The 18,350-nt window shown below is 38.0% G+C and overlaps 1 protein-coding gene across 1 annotated transcript in view; it reads right to left on the bottom strand.

The window, feature by feature from the left end:
- KLHL4 (kelch-like family member 4) overlaps positions 1 to 18,350 on the bottom strand; it is a 41,933-nt gene that overhangs the window by 23,457 nt on the left and 126 nt on the right. The window contains 1 exon segment of the mRNA XM_009070229.1: positions 18,066 to 18,350. This exon segment is cut by the window's right edge and continues 24 nt beyond it. Coding sequence (XP_009068477.1) covers positions 18,066 to 18,350 — 285 coding nt within the window.

The following is an 18,350-nucleotide window of genomic DNA, read 5'->3' as shown; positions in this document are numbered from 1 at the left end:
TCATCCCCCTGCACTGGGCACTGGGGAGGTCCCAGCTCAGTGCTGTGCTCAGCTTTAGGTGTCAGGGAATGGCCTTGAGCTGAGCCAGGGCAGAGTCAGATTGGATGTGAGGAGAAATGTTTTCCCTGTTGTAGAGTAGAGGCCCTGGGATATTGCCCAGGGAGGTGGTGGAGTCACCATCCCTGGAGGTGTTTCAGAGGTGTCTGGATGTGGCACTGGAGGATCTGGTTTCCGGTTTAGTGGTTACAGCAGTGAGAGGTTAATGATTGGATTGATGATCTTAGAGAACTCCTCCAGTCTCTATGATTCTATGAGGTAACGAATGAAGGAAAAAGTAAATGAAAGGTTATTTCAGTTAATGGAGAGACTCCTGTCTTCCCACCTATCCAAAGTGAAGATTCATACTGACAATACCTTTGGAACTTGGAGCTCTTGGAGCTGCCTGTTTTTGCTAGTCTTAACATAAACCTGCCACTTTTCTCAGTCTTTAAAATAACTTGTCCCACTTGGGATTACAAATGTAAGTGTGCATATCATTAAATCCAGGAGCTTCAGCACACCACTGAAAGCACTGTAGCTGTTTTTTCTGTTCTTCCTCCCAGACATGACAATATACAGAAAAATGCCATCATGATTCATATCAGGGTATGATATTTTGAATTCTGCTAGGAATAGAAAGCTCATATTTGGTGGGGTAATTCCACTGGCAAATGGAGGCTTCAACCAAACCACACAGCTACTGTACAACGTACAGATCTTTGTGTTTTCTGTCAGCTGTGGCCACATCAGGATTTCATGTTACAAAGATGATGATATCCAAACACTCTCCTCAGTAAGCTGCTTTCCTTTGGAAATTGTATATTTATTGTTTTTAACAGAGGAGGCTAATTATAAATTATTTTCCAGTCTCCCTCAGTTGTTGATCTTTTTCTGCTTTTCCTGCTGTTGAAAGCTTCATGCATTCCTTTATTGGCATCTTGTGTCTACAGAAGAGTTTTATGCTCACTATTTGTTTTATGCAGAAATAGAATAGAATATTCCTATGGACACAGAAAGGAGTTTCTGTAATTTATTACTGCATAAAAGCACAGTAAGATCTAGTCCAGTTCTTTGGTTGAACTGTAATACTCTGTGAATCATTTTTGTTTAACTGCTGAAAACAAACATTTAAATCTTTTCACTATTATAGAAATGCCTATACAAGAGTCACCACCTCTGGGATTTTGTTCCTGAGTTTGGGGGCTCAGTTTTGAAAATTGCTCAGCAATTTATTACAGAGCCATTCACAAATTTCAAGAGACAACAAAATTAGGAGTGAATTTGCCTCCTCTGCTCTTAAGTCAGAGCATCCGCTTGGGAAAAGCCATGGAGCAAGTCCTATTGGAATCTGTGGCTTTGCCTGCAGTGCTCCACATTGCCTTTCCAAAAGGACTCAGGGTGTAGTGCAGCTCTGCTGGGAGGAAACCCCACAGCTCTGAGATAGGTGCCCAAAGTGCAAGACTCATAGGCTGAACAAAGGTTTCTGCTGAGACAGTTTAAGTCTTTGAATTCACTGACTTTGAATTCACTAAAAGAACTGCAGAAGCAAAAGTCAGTAAATCTTTCTTCTGCTATTCAGTGGCCATTGGATTGCACAGTATAACTTCATCACAGAGACCTGTCAGTGTTAGCATTTGTGATATAGTAGGAGTTGTCAATTTAAATAATGATTCTCTTCCTGACTCAGATTAATCTGAACATGAAACTTTACTATAAACATTCTAATGCATGACTTAAGAACACTTATTTCCACAGCATGAGATACTTTGCTAGAAATTGGAGCTCTAGCAATATCTAATCAGCCTGGAGAGTACACTGCCTGTACATCCTGGTGTTTAGTGTGATAGATGTATGTCTGAACTCAGTGATGAAGTGAGTGGCTCAGACAAATCATTTCAATTAATGCCAGTTTCAATCATCCTTCAAGAACATTATCCTCCAGGAGAATTAACACTGTATTCATTTACATTATGTAAAGGAGAACAATAGCTAAGTGAATCATTTCAGGTAAAATGATAGGAGTATGTATATTACCAGCTTAAAATTAACCTTTCTTCTGATAATGCCAAATGTATTTATCTCAAATACCCATGGGGCTTTTTTCTTGAATTACAAATATTGCTTGAGTTCCCTTTGTACTCTTTGTTTGCATGTAAATAAAACCTGTCATCTCACCATTCACAGATGGAAAGTTTTCAGGTAGATATTCTGAGATTACAAGTAACTGCTTAAATTAGTTTAGAATTAGATGTAAAGTCAGCATGCCATTCCTTTATAACCACCTTGATAACTACACGAGGTTAAGCAGGTGCCACATAAGGATAAGGAATCTTTAAATATTGAGTTACAAAGATTACCTCCTGCTCTGTAACTGTGGTTCATCAGTAATATAAGCAATTTCCACACACTGATACCAATAGCGATTTTGAACTAACTTTCAAGTGTCATTAGTAAATACTGAGTTAAACACTGGTGTCCAAAGCAGCAACTTCACAGAAACTAAAAATGTTAGGCCTGCTGTTGTTTTTATCAGTGATGATTAGAATCAGAGAATAATCAGGGTTAGAGGAGAATTCCTAGATCATCAAATCCAACCATTAAACTGTCACTGCTGTGAACCCTAAACCAGATCCTCCGGTACCAGATATTGTCTTGATTCTGCAGTGGATTCCAAACTCACATTTGTACTACATGATTGTGTTTGAGGGAAGTTAAAAGTCACAAAGGAGAAACTCAGTGAGGCTGATTATTACTTGCTCAACTTCCTTGTAGCTAGTGATCATCTTTCTAAAGAACAAAAATGATGTGACCAGAAGGCATGAAAGAGCACTATTTCGAGCTGTCAAAATGTACAAAATGAAAAATAGTGGCTAAATTCTGGATATGAGCCTGTGGCATTTTTATTTAGAGGACATCTAAAATAAAATACAAGCCAGTAGCAAAAAAACTTTTTCACTCCCAGCATGACTATTGCCAGATGAAACTAATTAACTCCACGTTTCTTCATTAAGCACCTTTCAGAAAGACTCATGATGGGAGGGATTGTGGGGGAGAAGACCTGCTTTGTGCTATGCCCTTTCACTGCTGTTGGCAAAAGTGGAACAAAGGGAGCTTGGGAGACATAAGAAAAAAAGACAAGTCTGAAGTGGTTCTTCCTCCAGTGAGCAGAATTTTGAGAGCAACAATCTCAGTAGCAGCTATGTCTGTCCCCACCATTGTGAGCCTTGCAGCTAATCAGATATGATACTGCTGTGAGATTTTTTGAGTTATCTGGATTTATTAAAACTCAAACCACTACTATAATACCTTAATTCATGCTTCTCACTTCTCTTTTTGAACTTCATCAAAGGCAAAGGGACTCTATTCTTGGGCTTGTCGTAACCATTTCATTTTTTGCACCTTCTTCTTTTTTACATTTATCTGTTTAGATCCTAATGAACCAATAACATGACTTCTGTTTCACTTAAATGGGAAAACATGTTGACCCCTAGTTCAGCAGTAGACACCACTTCAAATTTCACTTTGCTATATGTGACACTTCCCCAGTCATGTAAAATTCTAGGGGCTTATTCCAAAATATCTCTTCGCCTGATTGAGCTGATCTGCTGGACACCTCATTTAAGGCTAAACACTAATTCAATGGGGAGGAAAAGTGTCATTTTAGACCTATTTAGCCATTGTGCCCTGTCACAATTACAGATTTATTAGAAAAGAGGGAGACAGTATGTGTATAAAGGTCTGGTCAGCCTCACAGGTAGAAAGCACACCGAGGAGGTAGACTGAAGTTTTCTATTCTGTAAGGTTTTGTTAGCTACATAATTTTAGCTGTGTTCAATTCCTTCCTTTTCTTAATTATGTAATTATTCCCTGAGAGTGTTTCCCTCTGGTATAGCCAAATATTTCTATCTATTCATAGGTACGGATATTCAGTTACCAAAGTATTCTCCAGCTACTTGTTATCTTCGGTTTTTCTGTGTCAGCAAACATAACTCAAACCCAGGTCTAGAAAGATATTTGAGTAACATAGCCTGGTGGATTCATTTCTGGCTCAACTGAGAGGATTTTCTATCAAGTCAGTACAATCAAACCAGCATACAGTGAATGCCCTTCCAGATATACTGGAAGGAATATTCAATGTTATACACAATGTAGACTGTTGTGATTTATCTCCTGTTGGTCACTGATGTCACTTTTCAATATCTTAGTATTCATTACTAGATGCATTTTTGCTAATGTCAGAAATTAGCACCCACTGAACATCTACTCTGCTTGCTCAGAAAAGTGAGTTTTTGAGAGAGCAACTTAAAGGAATTGCTTAGTGAGGAAACCACTGTTCATGAGTCCGGAGCATCTTTGTAAGACAGAAAGAAAATTGTCTCTGCAGCTTTACAGATAGGATAGTAGGTTTGCTTTTATTTGACACTATCAAGTGTATTTAACACTGTTTCTGACAATAAGTCTTAATAAAACCTGTACTCTCAATGCTGTTGGTGACTTGGCTTTTATCCAGGCAGATAACAGTGATAACTGCTGCAGCAAACCAAGGTCTGTGTCAGCCTCAGCTCACTGGAATTGAACCTGAATACAAACATGAAATCTAAATAAAAGCAGCACACTAAATCAAAAGAACAAGAAAGAAAAGCTGAAAGTAATGTAACTGATATGAATTGTGGAAAATATTGTTTATGGTATTATTATGACAGCTTTTTCCTGCAGTGCCTGTAGGATTCACTATTCCAGGCTGGAGAGAGGCAAAATTGCATTATAATGTGATCTTACAGAAAATAACAGAGCAATTTTATTGCATTTATTCAATAAAATATATTGCAACTTTGCTGGGGTTGTAATATAACAATAACTAAATGAAGAATGTGATAATATGCTATGATATCTAATCTGGAGAGAAGAAACAAATCTTGCCTTAGATTGTTTTTCTGCCTCCTGAAGAAGGGATTGATTATTTAGGTTGCTTGCAATCTGTGTTGGCTCAGAGAAAATACACTACAAGATATGCCTTAGAGTATTCACCACGTTGTGTAATCTCCATCCTTAGAGGTTTTCAAGACCCAACTGGATAAAGTCCAGAGCAACTTGGTCTGATCTCACAGCTGCAGGGACTGAGCTGGAGACCTCCTGAGATCCCTTCCAACCCCAGTTTTCCTGTGATCTTATGATCCTGTGATCCCCAGTAATTTAAAATATGGAAAGAAGGAATAATTTACTCAATGAGGATTTCAAATAAAAAGTAAAAAGGCTTTAACTATGTAAACAATTGTCTGTTTCCATCTCAGTGTTTTAAGGATGACCTGAAAGCACTGATGCTTCTTACTCTGGAAATTTGTATATTCTACCTTCTCTTTAAGTTTCTGACACAGGTTTTACTTATTACTGTAGGAAACTGCTAATGGTCATTTAATCTTTGTGCAATATCATAACATGTATTCTACTGCATTCCCACTGACCATTTTTCCACCAGCAAGATCAAATGGGAGCTAATCAAATGTTTTAAGGATAGGTCAGCTTTTCTTGCCACCTTTTGCTAGACACTGCCTGCTGAGCATCTTCTTATTGAATAAAGTTGATGTTCCTCCAAATTCAATGTGAAATTCGATTATTAAATGGAACAGGCAAACCTGTAACTGGATTTATGCTACTTCTGGGTCAGGACCCTTTTTTTCTGAGGTTTTACCTCTCTATCTTGCCATGAGTGTACAGACCACCTTAATGTATTGCAAGTCTTTCCTCCAAATAATCTACATTAGAAATTGCTCTTGTATTTGAGAGAGTGTTTGGGGTATGGGGAAGCTGAAATGACCTCAGCAACAGTTTATAGAACAAAAAAAGCAACAGATGAGAAAGTTACTAGCCTAGAAATTAGAAATTTCACATTTTAGATATGTTATTCTCCAAAATTGTTTTAAATTATGGCTATGATTGAAAGCTACTCATTAGAAAAGCTAAAAATTTGTGGCTGTTACCATCAATTGATTTACAAACTGTCACAGCAGTAGCCAATCAAGTGAAACAAGAGCCTTTTTAGTAATGGCTCGACAAATGGGGAACAACAAAGGATGTAGAGACTCAAAACAACTTGTGACGTACATATCAACCCAATGTATTGTTTAAGTATATAAGGGAATGACTTCAGATTCCAGATACAGAATACAAGCTCAGCAGAGCTCTCCTGCTCCACTGAACAGGCCAAACTCTCCTTCCAGTCCTGACTTTGCTCTTTTACTGATTGTGTTAAGTTCATTGTAATACTAAGTGAAAAACATAAGGAAACTTTAAACAGCTGACGAGCAATTGAGCTCCAATTGAATGAGGAAGAGACACATATGAGCTCTGTTGCTTTGTGGCATCACATGGGAGCTTCATGCTGAGCAACTCTATTGGCATATTGTACCAAGCCACCCTAAATTTCTTTTACAGGCGATTTTAGGATTCTTCAAGTGAATGAAAAAAGGCAAATTAAGGCAAAAAAAAATTAGTCCTGACTTACACCTTGTTCCTTTCCGTGCTCATCTCGCTGCTTCTGGGTGTTGTGATTGAGCAGCCTGGCTCCTGCATGATCACCAGGCTGGAACTCCCAGGAAACTGTCCTGCTCTGCTCCTAAATCCACTGTGACAAGCTGTGCCAGGAGAGTGCGTTGGCTGCACTGCTGGATGATTTTACTAGGTCAAACATCTCAGACAGAAAGATCAAAAGTCCATCCTAAGCCACTGTGCTAGCACACCGAAGGGGGTTGGGGAGTAAGTAGTGTCTCAGGAGGGAATTTCTGCCTTTATTTGTAGTTTTCCATACACTGAATGGCAAGCTGGACTGACTGGAGACAATGTTCTGTGAGTGACCTCTGTGAGGCATGAAAATCATGACCCAGAATAAGCATTTTCAGCTTTAAATGCTTTTTACAAAGTATTGTTCCAAAAGATGTTTCTGTATGTTTGGTTTCTTAATGTTTGGTCAGATCAATATATATCCATTATAAACATAATAGTATTTTTTTGTTCAGAGTATGTATTTATTCTCTTTATCAGCAAGTATGTTTTTTATTGAACAATCAAAAGTCTTTAACGAGACTATCAATCATTTACTGAATAAACTAAAGCCTTTATTAGCACATAAAGCCTTTATTAGCACATTATGTGGTGCCTGCAATAGGACATCCATAGGGCTAATTTTTAGCTTTCTAAAAACTGTTTTCTTCACAAAACCATTCTCTGTTGGCATTGTTTTAGATTGCTGTGCAGGGTTCAAACTAAAAATCAATAGTCAATTGCAAGTAAATCTTCAAGGCCTTAGAAGTTTATAACTCAAATTGGTTCCTGGTGTATCTTGTGACCCAATAATAAACCTCTCCAAAGCTGCTCCCTGAACTTGCAGCACATTCTTGAGACCAGTTATACACCTATTTTCTGTGAGTGCATGGACACATGTCCCCAAAATGCTGTGTGTATTGGCAGCTCCATCCTGCACAGGGGTTACAACTCAGCTGAGTTCATGAATTGTTTCAAGGTGATTTTGAAGTGCCTGTATTGGACAGACAGTGTGAATATCTCTCTTGGTACTGGGATCCAAGAGTGGATAACGGTACAGAGTAATCTGCCATTCCCCAAATTATGAGCAAGTTCTCTTAAAACTCAAAGGCTAAAATATTGCAAAGTCAGGAGAAGGAATTCTTCCTCCACAGTTCAAATGCTGTGTTTCCTAAATTTCTGGAACTGTTGTACCCTGAAAGAGAAGAAAAGGCAGCACACAGGTTCCTGCTTGGGGTCTGAGCCCTCCTGCCCACTCAACAGAGGTGTCCCTGGGCACAGCAGGCTGCAGCTACCTGGGCAGGAGGGGATAAAGGGAGAATTCAGGACACTGTGGCAGTAAACCCTGCATGGAGCAGGTTATAGGGGATGTTTTGACAAGTCCATCTCCCCTAGGGTCAAAAGGGTGGGCAGAAATTGTGGCAGCAGAGCAGACCTTTCTCTTGCATTTTCACTGTGCATATGGCAAAGGCAAATCTCTTGCTCTACAGAGACAAGTGTCTAAATCATGAACCCAAACGGATTGAAACTGAAGGTTATGTTTGAACAAATATCCTCAGTTGGGAAACAGAGGGGTTTAATTGCAAAGCTCTTGATTTACCACTATGGTCACAGCAGAGATGGAAAGAATGAGCTTCCACCGAAGACATCAACCATGACTGAGATGAAATTACAGAGATATTTTTGTCTGTGTCTGTGTGTATGTGCATCTCTATTTCTTCACATTCTGCAGCATTCTGAAACGGTCTGACATGGACACACAGAGCTTTCCTGAGCATCTGTGCTAAATGAACACTGTACAAGAGGTTTCCCTAGCAACGCAAACCATATGTAATAGCTTAAAATAGCTTTTTCCCCAACTCCTAGGATTTCTTAGTGGTTTGCTCACAATTTCCATTTAAATCAAGGTATATTTGCCCAGTTCAAAAAGGTTCTTCGTTTTCTCAACTTCTATTAAAATGAACAGGCTCTGAAAACGTTCATTTCTTGCAAGAATGCCTCCCTTCCTCTTGACTTCTAATTTATCAGGTAAACTGAAGCGTGGCAAATGGTGACAGTGGCTGTTCACTTTCTCAGACCTATTGCCTTTGTTTGCTGTTCTAAACATTTGGTTTATAAGTGTAATGATCTCTACTCACTGTAGCAGGAAAGTTCCAGTGAAAGTAGCAGACTTTGATTTTTGTGCTATTCTTATAATGAGAAGATAAAATGCACAGCCATATAATAGAATGAATCCATCATAGTGTACACAAATTCCACTTTGCATATTAGTAGCATTTTGCAGACAGATTTAGATATTTAAAAACCCTGCTCTGTTCTGATTGTGTCCCTGGGAAATTGCACTCTTTAACATGAGTAAACTGTGATACCAAGAGGCTAAGTGATTGCTCTGAGTTAATATAAAATGCAGGTGACAAATTTGAGACAAAATCCACAGATGTTGATTTTCAGATCCTAATCATAGGGTTAAAATGTAAGAATTGGGCTGAGAGTGCTTGGATTTGATTAAATCAAATGTTACTATGCAGATAAGAAATCTAGATCTTTTTCCCAAGGTTTTCAAAATATATATAGCAAAACTGAAGAAAGAGCAAGGTATCAGACACTGCTTTAGTTTCTACTAAATATGTTTGTTTAGCCTGAATGGGTTTTAGTTGAGAACTGATGAAACTAACTTTTAATTGTGTACTCTTCATCTGCTGTTTCATTGCTGAATAAAGCAGCCTCATGCAACTGCTAAACACAGCATGAGAACACAGTGCATGTTTCCTGACAAAGCATTTTTAAACTGAAGTCATTTAGCTGCTTTATCATATATTTCAACCTCCAATGAAGACAAGGAGTTCCTTTAAATATTTTTAGTTCTCCTTCTCGTTACCTGTGAGCAGCAGACAGGGTTTAGTGTCTTGTCCTATAGAATGGAAACAGTCGCTAGAATGAAGTCAGAGGTGGTTTATGCCAATAATTATTGGATGAGCAGAGTTGTTGTGATGAGCCAAAATCTCTGGTCTTGTTCTATTAATTTGGCTTTGAATTGAGTTTTGTCTATTCAGTATTTGGTTAAAAAAGGAGGGAAGGGGGTGGACTGGGAGCAGATTTATTGCCAGAGCTGTGTGGGAAGTTCCCATGTTGGTGTATCTGTCAGTAGTCACTGAGGTGGAGTTTGATTTCACAGAGGAGGAAATTTGTGCTTAACTTTGGTTTAGAGTTTAATTTTCTAAAGTTTATTTCCTACAGTTACCTTAAGCTCTGTCTGTGAGCCTCAACAGTGCTTGAGCTTCATTTTTAAATTCATTTCTCTTGCATGCCTACAGGTTTGCCACACACGAGCCATAATCCTCTAAGTGTCTGATATAGTCATTCTTTAAATACAGTATCATTATTTTACTCTAGCAGAATGAAAGGAGCTGAGCTAAACTGCTCTCTATTGGGCTAACTTAGCTCTTTGACTCTAACAAACAAATCAGTATATTTTTAATGTGAAACACTGTAAAAATGTTCCTCATTACAGTATTTCAAAAGGGTCAAAATAAACAATTCAGCCACAAAACAATGGTGAAAATAAATTTTTTCAGAACACTCTCTGGCTATACCTGTCAAACCAAGCAAAACCTCTCTCCCTTTTCTAAAAATTCTTCAACAACCATATGATTTCTTGCTGATCTTTCAATTGTATATGCTCAGTGTGTCTGTAAAAACTGCTCTGCATCAGGCACATGTGTTTAATCATCTCCTTAACTTTTTCTGGAGATATTAAGAAGTGATTTTAAGAACAGTAATAAGTCTTTAAAAAGTCATTTAACAGCTGTCTTTGCTGAGAGCAAGCTCTATGGAGTGAAAATGAGAAGATAATTGAATCATAAAGAAATTGTTTTGAAATGAATGCAATTGTCCTAGTTTCTTAAATTACTATTAAATGGGGTTTCTTTTTTCCCCCTTGCCTATAATAATTCATCTTTGAAAGTGAGGCATGTTAAATGTAGGCTTGTGAAACAGTGTGTGTTTTTAGTAAGTCATGTTATTTCTCATAGCCTTCTTGGTGGGTGGACAGGATTAGACTTGATGACATCCACAGGTCCTTTTCAGCTTAAATTATCCTGTGATTTTATTTATGTAGCTATGAAGAAAATCTTTTGAATAAATATGCACTCATTCCACTGGCTGAATATAAAATTAATTTCAAAATACAAACCTACTTATTCCTTTCTTCTTTAGTAACTGTTTCAACCCACTTAATTTCACATACTTTTTGCCTTTTCAAGTTCCTCAGAAGAAGTGATAATAGAAGGGGAGAGTAGGAATAATATGTGCTGAGGATGCCTTTGAGACATGTTGATTCTAATTTCTGTACCAAGAGCTCCTGTATGAGGTCACAGCACTTGTTTAGTCAGAATGACTTCATTGATCACCATTCATTGCATTTTTGTTGCCTAAAAAGTCCTGTTCCTCCTTGTGAATTATCAGCTTCTCTTAGATTTTAACCTTGCATCAAATAATCAGATACTAGTCACTGGAACTTTATAGCTTTTCTACACTTAGCAAACATCAGATATCAAAGCAAAATTTATTTGGTTACTCTGCCCCATCACTTTTCAACCAGTTGTGAGTGAATTTCCATAAAATGCTCTTAAAGTTTAGCATTCAGAATAACCCATTTCATAAGTCTCCAGTGCCACATTCATATTTTGACCTTTAGCTAAAGGTCATCTTTAGAAGACAATTAGTTTTTGCTTGTCCCTGGGGTAGCAATGAAGCATTTTGGTTATCCATAGCAGAATGGCATAAGATCATCTTTTTTTAATATACTGCTGAAGTGGATATTAAATTGTTGTAAGTACTGAAGAAACTTCAAAATTCTCCCCAAGACAGAAACATCATCTCTTTTCCTAGTTATTGCTTCTTGCCAAATTATGCAGTGTAAAAGTAGGATCATTATTATTTCTAAGCACTTAGAAATAAAAGAGAAGGTTAACAGTCAGTAAGAGTTTGTCAAGAATAACAGGATAACAAGTCAAAGTAAACTGAAATGCTTCATCAACAGGTTGTAGGAGACATTGTGGAGATCATAAAAGTAGTTTTGCTTTATATCTTGGGCATGAGATTATTTGAAATTTTCTCATATCAGAAAGTATTAAATTCAACCCGAAGTACTCCTTGGAATAAACTACCAAGGAACAAGTGTGGACCTGGTTTAAAATCAAACTTTAAAGTAATTATCAATGACTCACTGATAAATAGGAGTGAAGTGAGTTTCTAAGGTACTTTCCACTAAAGTTCTACTACAACATCTATGCATTTTCTAAATTACTTGGAGGGAGGAGAAAGTGAAGAGAAATCTTTGATAGGAACTTTGTACAACTGAAGTCCATGCCAAGCTGAGAAGGGCTGCAAGTATATTGGGGCCTTGGATCAGAACTGGGCATTACATCAGTAAATCAGAGACATTAAACAGGATCAGAACTGAATATTAACACAGCAAATTGGAGACATTATCTGATAAACATAAAATGGAATTGATTTGTGCCAAGTACTGGATTTGGGAACAAATAACTGCAAAAATGTGCAGATGGTTCAGGAACAGGTCTTTGGTACAGGGACAGGAGTTCCACATGAATCACAGGCCAGGCATGAGCAATAGCACCATGTTGTTGACAAGATAAAACAACCACTGAGCAGGATGTTCCAACAGATTTTTGGTCTGGATGACATGTGAGTAATCTAGTTCTCTGTACTAGAATTGCCAGAGTCCAGCCAGAACACAACCAGGACTGACCACAGCACTGCAAGTACAGACTGACACTCTGGACAGAGGCAGGACAGCAATGGAAATATCACAGCTGTCAGGCACAGGAGTTCTGGAAAGAGATTGCAGGAATTGTAGCTCTTTAGATTTACAGCACATCTCAAATACATAAACCAATGGTGTAAAGAAGAATAGTGTGGGAATAAGAAGAATTAGGGGAACGACGTGCTGTCTGAATCCATGGGGAATGGATCAAGGAAATAATGAGGTTAAATTTTACTATAGATAACCAAGGAAGCACCTAAATATGCTTGTTTCAACTTTGTCATAAAAGGGATGACTGACTAGATGTCCAGCATTCTTTAGTGTGTTTTTAAACTTTTTATTTGTTAAAGTTCAGATTTTTTTGAAAGCTTTCTTTCAAAATGCTGGAAGTTCAGTGGAAATAAAATGTAATGTTATCATTAAAACATAGAGTACATTTGCAAGCTTTTACCTTAGGCATCAGAGTTGGTTCATGGAACTGAATTCTTACTCACAAGGGGGAAATAGTGTCAAGATGTGCTCTGAGTGCAGAACACTCTCATCTTCTCTGCAGAGGGTACATCACAGTCCTTCCATTTGCTAGTGCCTGGTGATTCATTATCAGTCATTCTCCTGCGTCAGTGGTTGCTCTGCTTGTTTGGATGCCCAGAACTGTATTCTTAGTGCCAAAAACCTTCTCAATATGGTTTGACCAGTGGTTTCTTAGAATAACTTCTGTGTTCCATTTTCACCTGGAAAATTATCACCTGTCTTGGTTTTTGGAAATGATCTTTTGTATTGAACAATTAAGCAGGCATCATGTCAGTGAGCATCTGTGGCAAAGTTTGCAGGACATGATGGATGTGGAGTGTAATGACTCCTTCCAAAAATTGCTCAGGAGACAGAAACGTGACATCTGTCCCTGGTCTGTGCCACATGAGCTAACTGAAACAATGGCAGGCTATAAGCAATAAATTGAGGTCAGGCACTGCACACTGATTTTTTTCATTTTCACCTTTTCAGTATCTTCTGGGATACTGCAACAACTAAAGGAATGTTTTTTTCCTTGCAGTACCTTTATTTCACACTAGAATGTGAGCCAATATTGTCATCTGATACTGAGATTATAAGTAGAACTGAAGGGAAAACCCTCATATAGAGGATAACATCTGACATAGTCATGTTCATGTATGTGTTTGTACATCTATGTCAGGGACAGTGAGGGAAATAGTCTGCTAGTTATTTCCATATGGCTGAAAAAAAAAAAAAAAGAAGAAGAGTTTTCAAGTCTTAATATGAACTATCAAAATAACTGAACACCAAAAATAGTCAACAGAGGAAAACATTGCCCTGGGGAGACTCCTCCCCCCAAGTATCTGTTTCCAAGTGCATCAGTAGCAACTACTAAGATTATGACATCAAAAGATTCTATTAAAATTAATTACAAGTGTATTTTGTCTCATATGGGAAATTAGAAAGCATGTATCTCTAGCAAAACTCGAGTTTGTCCCAAACTAGAGTTTGTCAGCAATTTTTCAGCCATATAATTAGAGAAAAAAAATGCATAAGAGAAAAATGATGAATGGATGCTACACGCATTATTGAAATCTAACTGCCTTTGGGTAACTAGGAAAAGAGCCACACACATCCTTTCCCAGTACACATGGTCTGCAGGAAAGCATGTATCTCTAGCAAAACTCGAGTTTGTCCCAAACTAGAGTTTGTCAGCAATTTTTCAGCCATATAATTAGAGAAAAAAAATGCATAAGAGAAAAATGATGAATGGATGCTACACGCATTATTGAAATCTAACTGCCTTTGGGTAACTAGGAAAAGAGCCACACACATCCTTTCCCAGTACACATGGTCTGCAGTAGTCATGGAATCATTTTTTGGAATGCAGAAATTGATGTGACAACATAGCATAATGTTAATAAATGCTGGGCACAGTGCTCACATGGAAAGGTCAATACAATGATGCCTGTGAGCTCAGACTTTATCAAGGGAAGCAGTCATAGTAACACAGTATCATGATTCTTCTGGTTAGAAGGCATCAGTGCTTTGTCAGTTTGTGTGTGCACATGTGTGTGTCCGTGTGTTGCACACAAGAACAAAGTTTTTTGTCAAACAAAATCTAACAATCAAATCCTCCCAGTTTATGCTGATATCTCTGGATTGTTGTCAGATCTCTTTCTTTGAAAGAAATTGCATTGCTTCAAGATCTCCCTGGCAGAGGAGCCTGAACCTCAAAAGATTGCAGACAGAGTACATCAGAGATTTTCCTCCACAGCTAAAGTGCACAAGCCCCCACAGCTCTGCCTTCTGCACCAGCAGCAACCCACAGGTCATTTACCATGTGTCCTTTCAGAGCTCACCTGAGCTCCTCCTCCTGAGCCAAACCTGAAATCTTTGAAGGTTTTTACTTTTCACTGGCATGACCATACCCTGCAGGTTTAGTTTTCTGATCATCCTTGCAATACCAGAGAATTTTGTAGTGGGAAATACACTGTACAATAAACAAACTATTCAGGTTTTAGCTAGTTTCTCTGTGTTTCACCTGTGAAGAGGTCCCAGTGCTCATTCAGGTATTAGATTGGTGAGAATCAGTTTGGGTCAATGAAATGTATCAACCACTGTTCAGCTTTTTTCCAAACTATAGATGCATCTTCCATATGGAACTTACAGCAGGTCAAGACCCATCATTTGAGATGTTTGTAGAAGGCTGTTTGATACCTATTGAACATATTCCCTGAGCAACACTGTTCAAGACAGTCCCCAGGCACACTGAGAGGTTTCCTTGCCCTTGTGCCAATCAGCCTTTTATTTACCTGTTCTGACCTGGCAAGTATTGGTTGGTCGCACCTTAACTAGCTGCTGTTAGGATAAAACTAATGAGTTTTGATCACTTAAGCCTTCCTCATTTACTTTGCCTGACATTTGTCATTGATATTACTCAGGAGCAAACCTGTGGCTCAAAAGGCTGTTTTAAGTCTTGCACTATTTAATTGGAGTAAAAGTATACCAAGATGGATTGAAGAAAGTAGAAATAAGTGCACTGTGTATAAAATAATGGATAAGTGGATAAGATGGTTGTGTATTCAAAATGGAATTCTTGGTTAGAACTTTCTTATTTACTTTTTTCCTCCTCAATACCCTTATTTCACCAAACCCCAGGATGCTCTGTCTGTATCACTGACAGCCTTAAGTCCTGAGGTTTCTAAAGAAAGAAATCTCAAGTATTCTTAAGAAATTAAGAATGTTGGGTTTGTGTTTCCAAAGTGTTTTTCAGAGGAAGCATTAAGCTCTTAATATAAATTGCTTTCATACTCTGCTCAAGGTTGATGTACTGGTCAGATTTTCTCTCTTTTCCTCTGTTTTTGATGTCCAAGTGACAGGTAGCAGTGTCCTGCTGTAGAGTCCATCTAAAAATGGCACTTCCACAGGCAGAGGCAACTGGCCTAAGACAGCTGCTTTGAAGGTACAGTTCTTTTCTAGAATAAAAGGCAAATTTGTACGAGATTGCCTTTGGTGTCCTCAGGGCTGGATGTGAAGAAGCATTTGGCTGCAATACCTGTATAGCTCATTCTGTGGTGGCTTTACTCATGTGAGGAGATGGACTCAAGGGATCCTGCAAATGCCTGATGTTTCAGATGTGTTAATTACCAGCATATCCCATTGATTACAATTGATTGTGTCTAGCTGGAACTTCTAAAGGAAAGGGAGGCCTGAAATCATTTAAAAGGATGATTTCAAAGGTATGAGATGAGCCATAGTTCTGAGGAGATGAAAGTAAATCCAGCAACTAGATACAGATAGAAGTAGATATAAGACTGTTTCTCTTTATTTTTTCTCAGTATTTCATTTCTATCCAATCAATTAGCATATTCATTAGTGTGTGGTCTGTGCTGGACACTGTAGGGGAAGAGAACAGGGATTTACTTCATGATTTCTGTTGGTACCTATTTAAGAAATTGGAGCTACATTAAGGTATCTTTAATAATCTGTTTTATTTTCTTGAAGTGAATTTTAGAGAAACTCAGTCATGAATCACTTTCTAAACAGTTTCTTAGAAATTCAGCTTTTTAAGCTGTATGTTAAGATAGTTGTTAACCTACAGCATGCATGGAAATCTTCTGCTGAAAACTTTTAAAAGCCTCTGATTTGAATACAACACTACATGATATATACATTGCCAAAACTATTTTAAAAGCTGCGAATTTTTAACAGCTCAAGAGCAGAACTTAAATGTGAATGAGTATGAAGGCAAAAAACTTCAGGAGGTGTTAGCAGAAAGTTTATATATAGTTGGAGAAGATATCACATCTCATTTTAGAAGGCAATGGCTTCTTACTTCCCAAATTGAATTGATTGGGCTTTTCTAACCTTTTTCATCACCTGGCATGGAATCTTATTGGGATGAATAAGTGTCCCTTATTTTTCTTCAAATCAAATTGTTTTTTTTTTCTAAGATGTGGCTAAAATGACCTTTCTTCAGGAAATTTGTACTGTCATTCAAAACATTATACTAAGATTGTGCTGCTTACACATTCCAAACTAGTGCACTTGTAAACACACAGAACTCCCACAGTCCTACCTCACTGGTTTTATTCTGTAAGGATTTTATCTAGTGCATGTTGACTGCTAGTACTCTTTTCCAAACAACATTTTGGAATGCAGTTTTTTCTGTTCAGGCTGCAGATGTTCCCTACAGCAGATGCACAACTTGAGAAATAATAACAGCTAAAAATACACAAGCTGTCAGCTTGGTTTGTGCTGAGAGAAACTATCACTTCAAGTGAGATGGATTTGTATTTAAATGTAATGTCAGAAATGTAAATTAGTCCCAAAGACTGATGGCAATCATCAAATGGTGCAAATAATCACATTCTAATTGCTCAATTGGGGTCCAAGGTGTGTGTGGGGGGTAAAGGTAGGGCAAAATTGTTGCTGTGTCAGCTAAAAATACTGACATCAATTTTGAAAATGAAACAATAAAAAAAATGCTTAACCAAATAAGTGGTATTAATATTTTATTCTCTGGTATTAACAGCTTACAAATAGCTCTTCCTTTGTGCTTACACCTTTAAGGTCTCACAGCTGTAATGTTTTTTTCACCTGACCTTGCAGAAAATATTTGCTTTAGTATACTAAACAAGCTGTGAAAGTCCTGGGATTTCACATAAACCTTTTAAAAAAGCAAATAATGATGTTTCCTTCCCACTTAGTTCAAGGTTAATTTTACTTGTCAAGAAGAGAGTAAAATAAAAGCAGTGAAAAATTCGAGAGCTTGATGGCAACCTCACAGCCTGTGTACCTCCAGCAGCTCCCGTTTGTCAGAGTTGCTCCCATTGATAAAGTCAGGAGGAGGACAGGATTTCAGGAGGTTCCTTTTTTCATTGCACTTGCACATAATAAATCAAGACAAAAAATTAATATGCTGTAAATGGTAATAGAGAAATTTGACAAACTGGCAGCTTTTATTTTTATGGAAGAGTTCTGAAATGATGGATCTTAAGTAAAGATCAAAATTTCATGACAATGTTCCTATTTTTTTTTTTTTTTTTTTTTGCTGTGAATGTGTCCCTATTCATCTGAGTGTGGGTGTGCACATATAGAAAGTGAGATTAATGCAGTAAGGAACTCTGGCTAAAAACAAAGACAGTCTCAGGGAATAACTTGGATACAAGTCTGTCTGTCTAAGTGCAGACTTTAAAACTCCTACCTCTCTGCAGCTTCATCTGGATTTTCTTCCGTGATCATCTGCAACTCCTGTGTGGTTTTACTTGAATCTTCTTTAACACAGTTCTCCTCTGTGCTGGGTTTGGGGATATCCTCATTTGGTCGGAGCTGTTCTAGGAGGTTTTGCTGATGCCAAGCTTGGATGGATCGGTGGTGCACCGGGGTCGGACCTGGCACAGGGGCCAGGATGTTGTGGTGGACAGGACTGCTGGTTTTCTTCAACCCATTTCTGTCCCGAGAGTGGTTCTTCAACCTGTTCTGCACGGGT

This window comes from Acanthisitta chloris, unplaced genomic scaffold, assembly GCF_000695815.1.
Source record: "Acanthisitta chloris isolate BGI_N310 unplaced genomic scaffold, ASM69581v1 scaffold13742, whole genome shotgun sequence".
Classification (NCBI taxonomy): Eukaryota; Metazoa; Chordata; class Aves; order Passeriformes; family Acanthisittidae; genus Acanthisitta; species Acanthisitta chloris.
The sequence above is the reverse complement of the archived record's forward strand: the minus strand, read 5'-3'. Positions and strand labels throughout refer to the sequence as shown.